The 15124-nt window shown below is 38.6% G+C and overlaps 1 protein-coding gene across 5 annotated transcripts in view; it reads right to left on the reverse strand.

The window, feature by feature from the left end:
- The window catches only part of Zeb2 (zinc finger E-box binding homeobox 2), a 131665-nt gene that overhangs the window by 2638 nt on the left and 113903 nt on the right, over nt 1–15124 (reverse strand). For all 5 annotated transcript variants that reach the window (XM_029536000.1, XM_029536001.1, XM_021194379.2 and 2 more), the window contains 5 exons: nt 13482–13670; nt 12560–12774; nt 9842–9950; nt 6970–8939; nt 5417–5597 (listed from right to left, as the gene is read on the reverse strand). In XM_029536000.1, coding sequence (XP_029391860.1) covers nt 5417–5597; nt 6970–8939; nt 9842–9950; nt 12560–12774; nt 13482–13670 — 2664 coding nt within the window. The remainder of the gene's footprint in view (nt 1–5416; nt 5598–6969; nt 8940–9841; nt 9951–12559; nt 12775–13481; nt 13671–15124) is intronic.

A 15124-nucleotide genomic window follows, 5' to 3' on the forward strand; every position in this document is an offset into this window, starting at 1 on the left:
TATGTCTGAAAGATCGACACACTCCGGTCTAACCCAGTCGGTTAGGAAGGTCCATGTTCATCTCATAATCTGGCTTTCTACAGATTACTAACAAATGTGATTGGTTAACCAACGAGATGGCTGCTGGAGGGGAACTCATAAAATGGAGGCTTTGTCACTGTCTCAAACGGAAAACAAGACATTTCTAGTGGCCTACAATATTTTACCGCCAGACAATTCTTCTCATTCTTACGGTTTTTTCTTTTCTTTTCGTTCTTTCTTTTTTTTTTAAGGCAAGAACTTGAGTAAGAGCAATAGAAATGGCATCATCACTGGCTTTGTATGTCACATCATGAGCTAGTTGCTTTGAAAGTGGGCTTAGTCTCAAACAGGAGCAAACTGCCACGTTATGAAAGAACAGACTAGAGGCAAGAAGATGTAAGAGTGTCTGGTCAGTCACTGGATTCTGAGAGTAAAACTTTGAGAAGAAACCATCCAAAATGCAAACTAGAAAGATGTGTTTCATGGGGTCTGAACTAGCTCCAAATGGTGTTTCCCCCGGCTAGAGTTTTCCATGGGATGTCAGCCACTTGTTGAGTGTTAAAATACTCCTTAGCTAGAGAACCTTGTGCTTCCTTTCACATTCCAGGCAGTTTCTAACCAGTGTTTGGAACTTGAAACCGCTGCCAAGCCTAAACACATCTGGTTGATTCCAGGCCACAAATAGCACTGGAATGCCTTCAACACCTTTTGGAGCTGTCATACTTAAAACTTTATTTCCAAAATAGAACTGACAAATAGAGAGATATATCAGCCTGATGTGCCAGAGTTAAAAATCAATGTGTGGCGCAGAGCATGGAGGTACCATCATAACGTACGTGAAGCTAGGTGATTCTGCTTCCCACTACAAACTCTTGTTTCAGCAAATTAAATTAGAACACCGGCATTAGTAGAGGCCAACCCCATTTTCATTTGCTAAGTGTCATGTTATAAGATTAGGAACCCATTCTGGACACTTCAGGTATTCAGTTATATGGTGATATACAATCCCAATTAGTAATCAAATATCTTTAATAATGTTATTGAATGCCTCCAGGGCATTGCCACTACTTAGAAAACGCTGCAGACTGTTTGAGCTGTTATTTCATTGATGGTTGTCATTTTACTGGAACATCCGATATAAATTTAGTGGTGAGTGATAGGGGAAGGCACAATATTTAAGTAGGAAGTTTTTGCTTTGTTTTGCTTTTTATCTGTAAGATAAGAATTCAAACATAAATTGTGAGTGCTCACCAAATGGGAAGTGCAGACAGAATTATATTAACCTACTTCAAGTTAGCTAATAGGCTGAAGATAACAAGTTTAATTTAAGGCATGGAAGAACCAGTCTTAAAGTTTGGGAAAAGATGCTTTATATGAGGGAAACTGGACAACAGAGTATTCTGGGAGAGTGGTAGGAATCTGTAGATACACAGTACTTTTTCATTTGGGTAGGTAACAGTAGGAATCACAAGAGTATTTGAAAAGAACTTAGGGGTGTATTATTCTTTTTTAAAACTTTCAGGAAATGTTCAAGCTGCTACAGTATAATGTTGGTCATCCTTGTTTGTAAGTGTACATTTAAAATGATGATGTTTCAGGGAGAAGGGTAAAACATTGATAGCAATAGTTCCATGGGGGCAGAATGGTGCTCAATAAGGGTGATGAACCCTGGACTCACATTGAAATCCATTTTTAGGTCAGGCTGGCGTATGTACAGTCTCGGGTATGGCAACTGCTTCTAGCTTCAGGGTCTTTGCAGATAAAGGAAAGACATTTGGGGACTTAGTCTGAGGATGGGCCATTGGTAGAATAATGGAGACAGGATTTATAAAGTGTTTAGAACAAGAACTTTGTAGTGAGCAGCCTATTAGGATAAATCACTTAACTCTTGTCCATTAATACAGGTTCAACCATCTACTAAATTCTAAGCAAAATGCATATATCAGGGAGTAGCGTACATGCAAGAAGTAAGTCTAAATGGAGAAAAATTAGACATGAATTTTCTTGTTGCTTTAGTTGTTAAAAGATGCATGAACAACGCTATCCCATGATATCTTTTTGATGCTGCTGTCTTATCAGCTCAGGATCAAAGGTGGTCAACCAGTTAGGTCACTTTGTGGAGAGAAAATATGAATACAAGTTTTATTTTCCAAAAATCATAGAACGAAAGCAGCATCTGGACTGAAAACAACTATTCTCCAAGACAGACTTCCAGATCTTTTAGAATGTATGGGAGGTGGATCCTATAAGGACAGGCAGCATTCAAAGAACGTATTTGGTAATAGACACTGTAATTGTAATAGGGCCACATTGTATATCACAAACGGGCAACCTGAGAGATAAAGTACTCAACGGTGGTGCCTTGCAAAGGACAAACTCAGTGAGTCACTGAGAATTTGACACAACTCTTATACTAAATATTCTACTAATCTTGAGAACTTTCACTAACAAGTATTTAATAAATTCAATTTAGAATAAGGGCTAGTGTGGGATTTTATTTAATTTTAATTTGTTTGATTATTTACCTAACTCAAATCAAAATGTCCTAGAATCAAATTTCTATACAAACAAGATTCAGAAAAACACCCACATTGCTGTAAAAGAAATCCAAACACTGTCTGTCATTGCTGTCTGGGTCCATGACTCAATAGACAATGAGAATGAAGACTAAAGTTAAAAACCAATGGAAGGTTTGTGGTATGAAAAATAGCCGTATAAATTAGGAGCAAGGTTGACCATAAATTTATTTAAAATTTAGATTTTTCTCTACTCCAAAGTAGAAATATCTTTATTTCTTTTCAAAAATAAGGTGGTTTGAAAGCACCTGCCACAGTGTCTCAACAGAGAAAGTACCCAATTGATATCAGGTGGAAATTTTAGTGGAGTAAAAATGAGTCCTTGACAGTGCCTACCAAGAGGTTCAGATCTTTTATTTCGGTCATTATTTATGACAATTATTCCAATTGAAGTTAACATTTACAAGGTATTCCCTTCTCTGTACTCTCCAGGGCATCTCCCTCCCCCCACCGAAACCGAGCAAACAAGCAAGCAATAAGCCATTGGTAAGAGAATTAAGCAGTATGACTTTGGTATCTGCCTAGAAAATAAATTTAAAGTAGATTACGGCAAAAGAGCACAAACTCCCAGGAATAAATAGACACTAATTTTCTTCTTAGTTTAAACAGTTCTATAGACAGATAACAAACATACTTTATCAATGACACATTTATAATCAACATATAATATCCAAATGACAGTTCAACTTCATTGCCCAGCTTTAGAGTCAAGACAGTTCTCTCTTATAATATTCATATTAACTCATTTAAAATATTATTAGGTATTAACATAAGCAAAAGGCTTATGGAGCGCAGTTAGAAGAAAGCAAGCTAAATTTACATATACATCATACTGACACATTTCATGAAGATTTTTGCTTGGATGGAACCTAACACAATGACAATATTAATGTCATGAGATGTTTGGTCAAGAGATCAAAAAGTTAACAGATTGGAAACTCTACAAGCTGGGACACCAACAGGAGGATAACTAATCACCAGTTTAGAGAAGTCATTGCATGACTAGCATCCTGTTGCTAGGCAACATTTCTAGGTAGCAGATCTCTCATCTTAAAGGACCAGGATATTTTACTTTTAAAATAATGTGCTTTTTTAAAAAAATAAATATGTATATATATATACACATTTGCATTTGTCAACTTTTGGGTCTCTCAACTAGCTGAACATCTATGAAGTTTATGGACTAGCTTATTTATAGGAGATAAATATGCTGACTGGATGTCACTATGTATGAGAGCCCTCACTAAAATAAAAGTTTTACACTCACCATGTAGTAAATGATAGAGTTTGCATATGGTCATATAATTAGACCAATCAGAGAGGGAAAGATGCCTTCAGTGATGTGCCTATTGTAGCTGAATAATGAAATACAAAATATATTTGAGGTTGATTAAAATTAAAGTAAATTTAGGCATGAAAATATTTGTTACTCTGTAAATACTTAAATAAGACTCAGTATTAAAGAAAGTCTAATAAATGAACAGTGTAGGAAAAAATGATGTTTCAAATATATAGCTTGAGTATAAAAATTGTGTAGATTTGCAAACCAATTTGGGGGTGTTTTAACATTAATTGGCCTTTTAAAATCATAACCACAGATATTATGGTTGGAGGGAAAGGAGCTGAACTGGTTGGAGCAGGAGCAAGGCTGCTACAACCTGGGTTCTCTTCACAAAATGCTCTCAGCACTAGCAGTCCAGCATGGGCCACTTTTGCCCAGGGCTCAGCTTGATTCTGGTCACATGTGCTACCTCCAACACACAGCTAGTGAAGGATCTGGGAAGATTTGGAGGACCCGCATTTCCCAAGGTATCTTTCAATATCAGACTATGTCCCCTATCTGCAGATAGTTAAGGCCTAAACCTCCTCTTCTCTTCGACCCCACGTGCATCAATGCTAACTTTGCCCTCTTAAAGCAAAAGGATTCCCTACACTTTATCCATCCTGCTCCTGGTTACAATATTTTGAATATGACTCTATACTTTCTTTTCCCCACCGCAGACAAATTCACATTTCTAGTGGAGAAGTCCTGGTCACGGATTAGGGACAAGGTGAGACTAGTTTTCCTTGTTTAGAGCAGAAGGTGGGAAGGAGAGAGGAAAGGATGGAAACCTCACTACAGAGCTGCAGATCTGATCCGGGGCTGTGGAAAGTACCTTTACATGATACACTTTTAGGAAACATAACACACCACCGATAGTCCCAGGGAGCCCTGGGGCTGTTGTCTCGTCAGGTTCTTGTCAGTGTTGGTGATTAATAGATAACACATGAACTGGAGATATTACTTTAGTCTTTCAATTATAGGATTCGCTGGCTTATTTGGTCTCTTGCCTTTCTTTTATGGAAATAACATTTAAAACTGTTTCAAAAGTGGCCAAGTTATGAAAACCAAAGAAAGTCACCCCAAAGCATGGCTTACTTAGTGTTTGGACGAGTCTACTAGTATATCACTGACCAGATTTATTATAATATTTTTACACATAGATAAATTCACCACAGCTTAAAAATTTGAAGATACTTTCAAAAATGAGCTCTTGTCATGCCATTTCATTACCCTGGGCATTTAAATTTTCCTTTGACATGGTAGGCGAATTTGTTTTACAGATAACTTGAAAGTTAGGAAGACAAGCATAAACACATGAATGATCCAATAAACAGGCAACACGAAAGTCCTACTGAGTTATGCAAAAGTATTACTTCTTTCTTGTTGAAGGTATCAGCATATGCTACGTCTTATGTTGCACAAGTGCACTCATTAAATATTATGAAATATACAGCAGGCCGGAGAGCTCTAGCTAGCTAGTCAAAGTCGCTCATACCTGTGTGTTCGTATTTATGTCGCAGAAGGGAACTGCTTTTCTGGAATGTCTTGTCACATAAGTCACATGCATACATGCCACTCTCTGTCTTCTTTATCTTCTTTCGAGACAGACAGGAGTCGGAGTCTGTCATGTCATCTAGACCTGACATGTAGTCTTGCGCTCCATCCAGCAAGTCTCCCTGTGATATAACCACATAGTTCAACACGGGCTCTCCTCCTTGTGTTTACGTCAAACAATTGAGCACAGGCTGACAACCGGAGAGCCTCCAAAATGCTAGATGCCAATCTATCTTATAACTAAAATCTTCTCATTTTTTTCCCCCTGAACAACATGGAAGTTTCAATTTTCTTCAAAACATAAACCTTCTCTGCCATAGATGGGAAAAACAGTTTTCTTAAATCTTCCACTCTTTTTTTTTTTTTTAATACCAGGGAAAAACCCAAGAGTGAACATTAAATATCAGGGTTACTATGTTTTCCAGTGTACTTTACTTCAAAAATGATTGGTAGCTTTAGAAACTTCATTTTAATTGAATTTTATATTTAGGTACAAAATATTATTATTATACAATCTATTTAAATGTATGTCTACCAACTAAAAGCCTTAAGCTATATTTTTATATTTAATTTTCTAATTTGAAATAGAGAATATTAATAACACTTTTTATCAATGTTCTATCTATGTTAAACAGCCTTCAGCATTGAGCAGTAATGAATGTGGATCAGTAAATTATTAAATTTCTTGATATTTATTTTGTCTTGGTCCAAAGGAGTGCAAACTTGCATGATAACATACATTTCCATTTGCTAGCCCACAGTTTAGTTTTCTTAGACTATATTTGCACTAATTAATACTAGAGATGATTAAATAGGCTTAAATGCATTTACAAAGAGGGCAGATGTGTTGTAAATTGGAATACTGGACAGCTGTTACAGCCGTGCACTGTCACTTTGGCTCCTATTTTGCAAACAGAAATTATACAAAATAATGCCAAAACAATGCCTGCTTTCAGATTCTACCACCTACAAATTCTTTGACCATTTGAAAATTAGGCAGGAAGTCCTATGTAACAGAAAATATTTCTTTAAAAATTCTCTTCAAAATGAACTCTATAAAGCAAAATAGATGTCAAAATTTAAATATGTAATTCCTTCAAGTCATACACACCTTTCTAAGCGTGTGGCTGTTACACACTTCAGTTTCAAGCGTGTAGGTAAGCTGACCAACTTCTAGCATCGACATGTAATTCTCAGAAGAATTCTTTATTTTGTTTCGTTTGTTTTGGAGACCGGATCCTGCTATGCTGCCTAACCTTAAACTAGCAATCTTCTTGCCTTAGTTTCTTAATAAGCTTATCCTTTCAGCCACTGGCTTTGCTAGCTGGCTTCAAAGCTTTCAGACTCCTGGTTTTCCCACCCCGACTGAGTGTTTTCCCCACCTTGTGCATCCTCTAGGTCACTTATCAATTTATTTAGGACTGGGCAGCCTGGCACTCACAGCTAGGTTATCCTATGTGCCTTTCTTCAGAGCAAAGTGACACATCTCATTACCTGAAATCCTTGTTTCCTCTGGTATTTCCTCCTTTGCTGCATATCAGCAAAGGTAGCTGCTCCCGTTGGGTAGGTATAGGCCATATGCGGTAGGAAGCTCATCTGATCCAGTCCTGGGTATGGTCGTAGCCCGGGGATGCTGGTCTGGACTGGCGGCATGAAAGTGGCAGGGGGAAATGCGCTCTGTGGTGGAAGAGGGGTGTATAAAGGCTTGGCACTAAATGGGTTCATGCCGAACACAGGGTTGGTGCTTTTATTGTCCAGGCTATTAGAATTTGAAAACTCTTTCTTGATAAAAGTCAAATTCAGAGGCTCATCTGAATTCTCAGATGATGAAGAAACACTGTTGTGGTCTAAGTTTATGCTAGTAGCTTTTGTTTTGTTCTTTGTGGCTATAATACTTTTGGGTTCTCTCATTTGTTTTGGTAATGACAGGTCCAATGGCTCAGCCTGCAGCTCCTCAGAAGAGAAGCTATTTGGAGTGTACGAGCTACTGTGGGAGTTTTTAGAAGATGTAGAGGAAAGATTTAAAGGAGAAGGAGTGTTACTCCTTGAGTGGTCCAGTTTATCAACTGCTTTAATGTTGGTGAAGTGGGAAGATTTTGTTAGCCTGAGAGGAGGGTCACAACTCGTAACACTGTTGTGGAGTTCTGCTATAGATGGTGATGTGATGGAGTCCATAGGTTTTACAGGAGACCTGGGTAACAAAGAGTCTTTTGTGGTGGGGTTACTGTTGGGAGCTAACGGCTTGGAGGTCCTTTCCAGTGATGGCGACCTGGAATTCGAATACTGGTAGACTTTTCTTTGCTCAAACCATTCCTTCACAAATTCCTGAGGAAGGCCCACAGCAATGGAGATTTTCAGCAGTTCGTCAGAGTTGGGCTCCATGTTCATAGCATAGTATGCTTTCAGTACAGACATGTGGTCCTTGTATGGGTTGATGGGGCTTGTCAGTCCTTTCTCGGAAAGTACAGATGACAAGAGGAGGGCTTTATTATCAACAAAAACTCCAGCTTTGTTGGGGACTATGTTTTCATGAGGTTGCAGGACTGCCTTGATCTCTTCGTTCATCTTACACAGGTAGCGCTCATGCTGGTGCAGGGGAATAGGGCCCGGGAAGCTTTCTTTACAGAACTGGCATGAAAATGGAGTGGCTATGCTGTGGTTCTCAATCATTTTATCATCAGTGACCAGATCTATCAAAGTACGTAACTTCTCTTTCTTTATATTACTGATCTGTCTCCTTGAGTCAGTGGTCAAGCTCTGGAGGCAAGCTTTGGCTTCATTGACTTTTTCTAAGGTGTAGTCAATAATACTTTTAGTGGCACCGTTATGACTCACTACTGGAAGACCGACAGGGGGAATATTGGGAGAAGTTACCCCTTGTTCTTCTGGCTGAGAACATGGGTCCTTCATGTGATAACCTTTCAACTTTGAAATGTCTTCGGTCTTGCAGTCCATCTTTTGCCTAGAAACCGTATTGTCCACAATCTGTAGAACCTTTTGTACCTCACTCAAGTTACTATTCATAGTGGGAAATCCAAGTAAAGGGGCTTCCATCCCTACACCTAGGTGCTGCATTGGACTCTGAGCGGATGGGTGTACACCTAAAGGGCTGGTGGCTCCAAGCCCGCCGTTCATAAAGGGACTACTGCTGCTAAACCCATGTGTTGCCATAAGAACTTTATAGTCATTGAAGTCTAGTGGTTCTGTTTTAATCTTAAGTAAGCCTGTCTGCTCAGACATGCTAAGTGGTTTTCCATTTTCCAACTTGTTCCTTAATTGAGTAATGGCTGAGTTAGTAGGAGAAGAAGAAACAGAATTAGGGGAAGAACCCGTCTTGATATTGTTTCTCATTCGGCCATTTACTGATATTAAACCAATACATTTCTTGCTGCTGATATGTGAACTGTAGGACCCAGAATGAGAGAAGCGTTTCTTGCAGTTTGGGCATTCGTAAGGTTTTTCACCTGAAAGGATAATTAAAATTAGCGTTAGATTTCTTCAGTTAGGTAACATGCAAAGTTGTCTGCCAAGACAAGAATCCATGAAACCAATTAATCTAGGTGTCTCGTGTAGGTGGACCCCACATTCTAGATGTTTAAGTCAGAGTTATATGACCATAACTATCTCTGGGCTTTATCTACCCCCGGTGGATATAATTCAAGATGTAAGCTGTGGAAGGTAAAGGCTCTCTACGCCTTTTCCAGTTAGAATCCCAAATCTTGTCAGGCCATCGGCAGCCTCCCATTTAAACAGAGTGTCAGATTAATGTGTGGTCAATAGCACAATAAAGATGTCACAGTATTTAAAGGGAAGTGTAGCCATGGCTTTAATCAACTCTGTGGAGACCCCATTGATTCTACCAATTCAACTAGTTCTTTGAATAGCATCCAATTTGGTAATAAAATGCTTGGCAGAGCTATCAAACTATGTATAAAGCAGAAATCTCAGTGGTAGGATGTGGGTTTATGATGTATGGCTATCAGGAGTCAAGGAATGCTTAGCATATGCAAGTTCCTGTCCAGTTTTCTCCCACTTTTTCTTGTAAGTTTAGGTATCAAAAAAAAAAAAAAAAAAAAAAAAAAACCAATACAAATACAAATCTAAACAGAATTATCAATAGAGGAATTGTGCACAGTTTTGTAAAAGTCTCTAGATTTAGTAGAAAACACAAATCAAAGCCCTTGTGAATTGTAAGAAGGATAAACATTTATAGGATACCATAAGACTCTCCAAGACTCCTAGAGCTTATGAAATAAAGGGATAAACCCACAAGACTCCACCTAGGACTGTGTACATTGAAATGGTCTCCACAATCATCCCTAGTTGGACAGAATGCAATGGGGCATTGCATTCCCCTGTGACTCACCACTGTGAATCCTCAAGTGCTCTTTCAGGTGGTGCTTGTACTTGAAGGCCTTGCCACACTCCGTGCACTTGAATTTTCGGTTACCTGCTCCTTGGGTTAGCATTTGGTGCTGTAAAAGGAGAGAAGATGGCCGTCATTTTTGTTCAGGAGGCACAAAGGAGATTGCTTAGGAATCTTTTTCAAAGACTCTTTTTTTAGGCAAGCAGGCAGGCCAAGAGGTCCAAGTTCATGCTTATTTATCTGGTCAGACTTTCAGAGTTGCAATAAAAGTGGTAATACTGGTAATAAAATGGGAATTTTTCTCTTTTAAGAAAGTGCTTCCCATGCACGTCGGGCACTCGCTTCACAATTACGCCTGACATCTTTTTTTCTACAGCGTTTCTTTGACCCCCTGAGATGAGAAAGTATGATTGTAGAGATGCTCATGGCTCTTTTGGTTCAGTGCAGAATCTAAACCCTAAAGGCTTCCTTTCAGAACACTGCTAACTTGCTGAGGAAAAAAAAAATACTTTCCTGAAAATTATAAAATTGTTATTTTCTTTTAACCCACACTTAAAACAAAATTTTTGTGAAGTTTTCTGTATCCAGGTAAAAGTGTATCTTACACTAAATCAAACTGAAATGTAAAGGAATGGAGACTTCTCCCCACCCCCAAATAATAGACAAAAAATAAAACCCTTTGACTATAAATATTTGGTATGGCTGTTTAAATATCCCACTCACTGTACTACTGTCCCATATCAACTCTGCTTTTCTTAGGTGCTGCCTATCAGATTTGACTCATTATCAAGTAAGAGACAGCATCTTGGGTTATGGCTGCTTGAACAGCTTTATCACAAGGCAGTAGGAAGGACTTCAACGACTTTTCATTTTCCGTTTTAGTAGTGTGCAAGAACCAACAGTAAAAAAAAAAAAAAAGTTTGCTGAAAAGACAAGTTAGAGGCAGCGCAGACACCATCCAACACCGCTGACCTTTTTGAACAAGGGGGCAAAGCAGTGTGACTTGGAATTCTAAGGGGAAAAAACCCCACAGTCATCCACTCTGGATGCTCAAGGTAGGAGGCCAGCCTTTTTCTGCAGCAATGACACAAAAGCCTTTTGCAAAAAAGACAGCCCAGAAACGGTGTGACAACTGCTAGGGTGTGCTGAATCTTCCCACATTCCTAGTGAGACAGATGGTGTTACATGGGACACAGGGAGGTTTGTTCAAACAGCAGCAACCTTCAAAGATCAAGCGGAGCCCAACCCGCCGAGCGCCATTGAGGGACCAGTGCTCATATGTTGCCGAGTTGCATAAACAAACAGCAACAGCTGCTTTGTCTCCCCCACAGCCCTCAGAGGACTACTATAAACTTTAGTTGTGCCACTGTTAATATGATACAATCATTTTAATTTACTAATTGTAAATGCCATGAGCAAATGAGGGGACTTTTCAACACCAAAGCTACCATTCATAATGCGCCAACACAATCACACTTCTGCATGTGAAATTTAAAGCAGTTATACTAGATAAATATCTAGGCTTTTTTTTTTCCTAGAGTTTTTTGTGCATAGAAGCATGAGAAGATAAACTGTTACAAAAGTGTAACTGCACAAGTGTATTACTTATAGCTGATCTTTGGAAAACATTCAAGTAACAAGTCCAATCAGAAACAAATGGTGTGATAATGTGATATAGTGCCTTAAATAGTAAAAATTTGTAACACAGTATTTCCATTCTTGCTTAATTGGGTTTGTGTCTTCATTTCCTTATTCAAAGACAATAAGGCCTATGAGGACAAATTGGAGTTTTATAGAGAATGTCATATTTAACCATCTCAAAAATATATAATATCAAAGTTCATTTAGGGCAATTCTGTATCTGTAGGACCAGTTATTGTGACTTATAAAACACCATTACTGTGACCACCCAACACATCATAATATCAATTTACACAGTCAATTCTCCCAGGAGGATAGAAAGAGCAGTTTTGCTGAAACATTTAAGAGATGCTGTGAATCAGCCCCACTCAGTCATTTCAAGGATTTAAGACCCTATCCTTACCTTTCCAAGACTGAGTTCTTATTTTTAAAACAAGTAGGCTAAAAGAGGCAGAACAGTTTTGGCATTTAACTATAAGCATGTATATTGAGATGGAGTTATTTTAATTATTACCAATGTTTTTATCATTTAAAACTTTTCCAATTTATTATGTATATGTGCATATAACTTATATGGCCTTTCTATCTTCCTAAAAACACATTTCATAACTTAGTAAGCTTGTAAAGTATTCTAAGTAATTTAAAAGTGTTTTGTGACAAATGAAAGAAATACGCACTTCTTTTGCTATGTATTAGGTCCTATATGAAAAAAATGCCTAAGCAAAACTAGGTGAAAAATGGAATTAAAATTGCTGAGATGTTTAATAATGTATAATTAAAATGCTACAATTTCATTCACTTTTTGTGGAACATAAAAATGAAACTAAAGTCAAGTTAAAGTGCAAATAAAATTTCTAAATTAGAAATTAACACACTCATTCGATCGTGAACATAAGACTATTAAATCATATTAGAAGAGACCATCAAAAAATCATTTAGACCTCAATTAAAGCTATTACCATTAAAAGATCTGCATCTTCAAAATGCCATGAAAAATTAATAATGATTGCCAATCAAAGCAATATCGTTTCTCTAAGGGGTTATTATAGAAAGAAATCACTTAGAAGCAACCCCCACCTGATCTGTCCCTGGCTTGTGCGTCACCATATGCCTCTCGAGCTGGGTGCGGTAGGCGAACGTGTAGCTACAAAGAGGGCAGGAAAAGTTCTCTTCATTCTTCTCGTGGCGGTACTTGATGTGCTCCTTCAGCGATGTCAAGCGCTTGTAGCCGCGGTCGCAGTAGGGGCAGGTCAGCAGTTGGGCAAAAGCATCTGGAGTTCCAGGTGGCAGGTCTGTAGCCGAGAGGCGAGGGGAGAGGAGCGGGCCAAAAGGTCAGTAAATCAATGGCAGCTAATGGGCTGGCTGCCCGGGCTGCTATGACAGGAATCGCTGCAATCTGCTCCTGCACAGCGCCATCATTGCGCCCGGCCTCCTCACAACCAGGCCCCTTGAACACCCAAGGCAGGCTTGTCCGAATCAGCTCACACTGCGCTCGAAAATTAATTAATTACTTGAGCTTATTTGTGGGGAGGGGGAAATTTAAACAGCTGATAAATGGAGAAATTCCCTTTGGGTGACTGACAGTCCCTCTGAACCCTAGACTCACATATAACTCAGGAATTCACAGGAGGAAAGGAGAATTTTTTTTTTTTTCAGGTGTCAGAGAACAAAAGGTGAGGGTCGGTGATCTTAAACTTTTTTTTTTTCCTCAAAAGTAAAATATCTCTGAAAGATTGGAATACATTTAGATATTTTTATCTCTTAGAAATGGGCTGTAATTGTTCTTATTCTGTATTGGATGTACAAATGACACAAATTTGCTGACAAAAAAAAAATTTCACAATACCCTAAAATTACAGTTCTAATCTTTGCTCATGAAATTCCATGCCTCTGCAGCTGTTCTTCAAATTTTAAGGTAAACACCCAGGCATGTAGTGCATTTGTAATTGTAACAGCTGCAGAGGTCAGTATCATGGCTAAAAATGAATTACAGCCTTACCATTTTCTTCTTGCCCGTTGGCCTCTGGCGTGCCAAGGCGAGACAGTTCCTCGGGGGCTTCTGGGTAAATAATGGCCGTGTCGCTTCGCTGAAGGTACTCTTCGATGCTCACTGCGTGGCCGTCTCTTTCCTCCAGTTTTCTTTTGGCGAAGTATTCCTCAAAGTCTGATGTGCAATTTGCATTCTTAACTGAAATCATAAGCAAAAGAGAACGGTCTTTTCAGGGTCTCCTTCCTAGGTGACCAAGTCCGCTAGATCATTGTTAGTAGCAAAGGCTGGCTTGTTACGAGTAAGACTTAAAGTAGCTCACGTGTTAGAAGAAAATGACCAAATACGATTACATACTTATTTTTACAATACACGCAAAAGAGTTCACTTTGTTTAAGTAGGCAGATTATATTTTAGAATGTCTGTCTGTATAATTCATGTACAAATGAAAGAAAATTTAAAATGTATTTGTTAAAAATTTTTTAAATCGAACTAAAAAAAAAAAATTCCCTAAACATGACCTAACATAACATTGCAGATACTTTAATGGTCTATATGAAACTTCTTTTTGTCTTAAGAAAAGTGAATTTAGCTTTTTTGACAGGGAAACCTTGACAATCTACTCTGAGGAGTAGACAGTGTAGGCCTCTCCGGCCCTTCCACAAGCCCTTGAATAAAATGTTCTGAATCACACACACACAAAAGGAAATTTAACTTTCTTGAGAAGCCATACTAAACTTCACCTCCCTGTCTACAGATGCATCTGCTGCTAACTAAAAGCGTTTGCTATGCTCTTCTTTGAATAAGAGAGTTAGTCAAGTCGGCACAGTCCGAGACAGATGTGAATGGAGGGGGAGACATCTCTACAACAGTGTGACTTGGCTAACAACTCACAGAACACAGCATTCCCTCTCACTGCGATTTTGATCTTTGCTCAGAATTGTATAGTTAAAATAAAACTAGGCTCATAACTAATAAAAAAATAAAACAAAAAGTAATGGAGCCCCACTGATAAAACGGCGGCATGATTTCTATATGATGCTAGCTTCTTAAGTTATGATTAGTTTTATGAAATAATTATCGTGGACCAATTTCAACAATCTGTGTCACAAGACATGATGTACCTAAAATCTCTAGATTTATCTCTGAAACTAGTTATGGCTTACATATCCCAAATAAAAGATTATACATAGCGTAGGACTGGAAGAGTAACTGTTAGTTCCTCTTTATGGGTGCTGGGGAAAGGGCCTTGCTCTAACACAGTGCATGGCTGACTCACAGTACTGTGGCTTGAAAGCAGTGTCCTCTGATGCCACTAGATCTTTACCATATTTTCTTTGCTATGGGAAGCACACAGGGTTCCCTGTCAGAAACATCCTTGGCAAGTTGTGATGTGATGGTGTCCAAGCAAGTTAGTGAATTTTCTTTTTTTTTTTTTTTAATTATTTATTTATTTATTATGTAAGTACACCATAGCTGTCATCCAGAAGAGGGTGTCAGATCTCACTACAGATGGTTTTGAGCCATCATGTGGTTGCTGGGATTTGAACTCAGGACCTTTGGAAGAGCAGTCAGTGCCCTTAACCGCTGAGCCATCTCTCCAGCTCGTTAGTGAATTTTCTATTTCTTCCCCATTTTTCCTTTGGTTCACATTA

The sequence above is a fragment of the Mus pahari genome, chromosome 3 (genome assembly GCF_900095145.1).
Source record: "Mus pahari chromosome 3, PAHARI_EIJ_v1.1, whole genome shotgun sequence".
Lineage (NCBI taxonomy): Eukaryota > Metazoa > Chordata > Mammalia > Rodentia > Muridae > Mus > Mus pahari.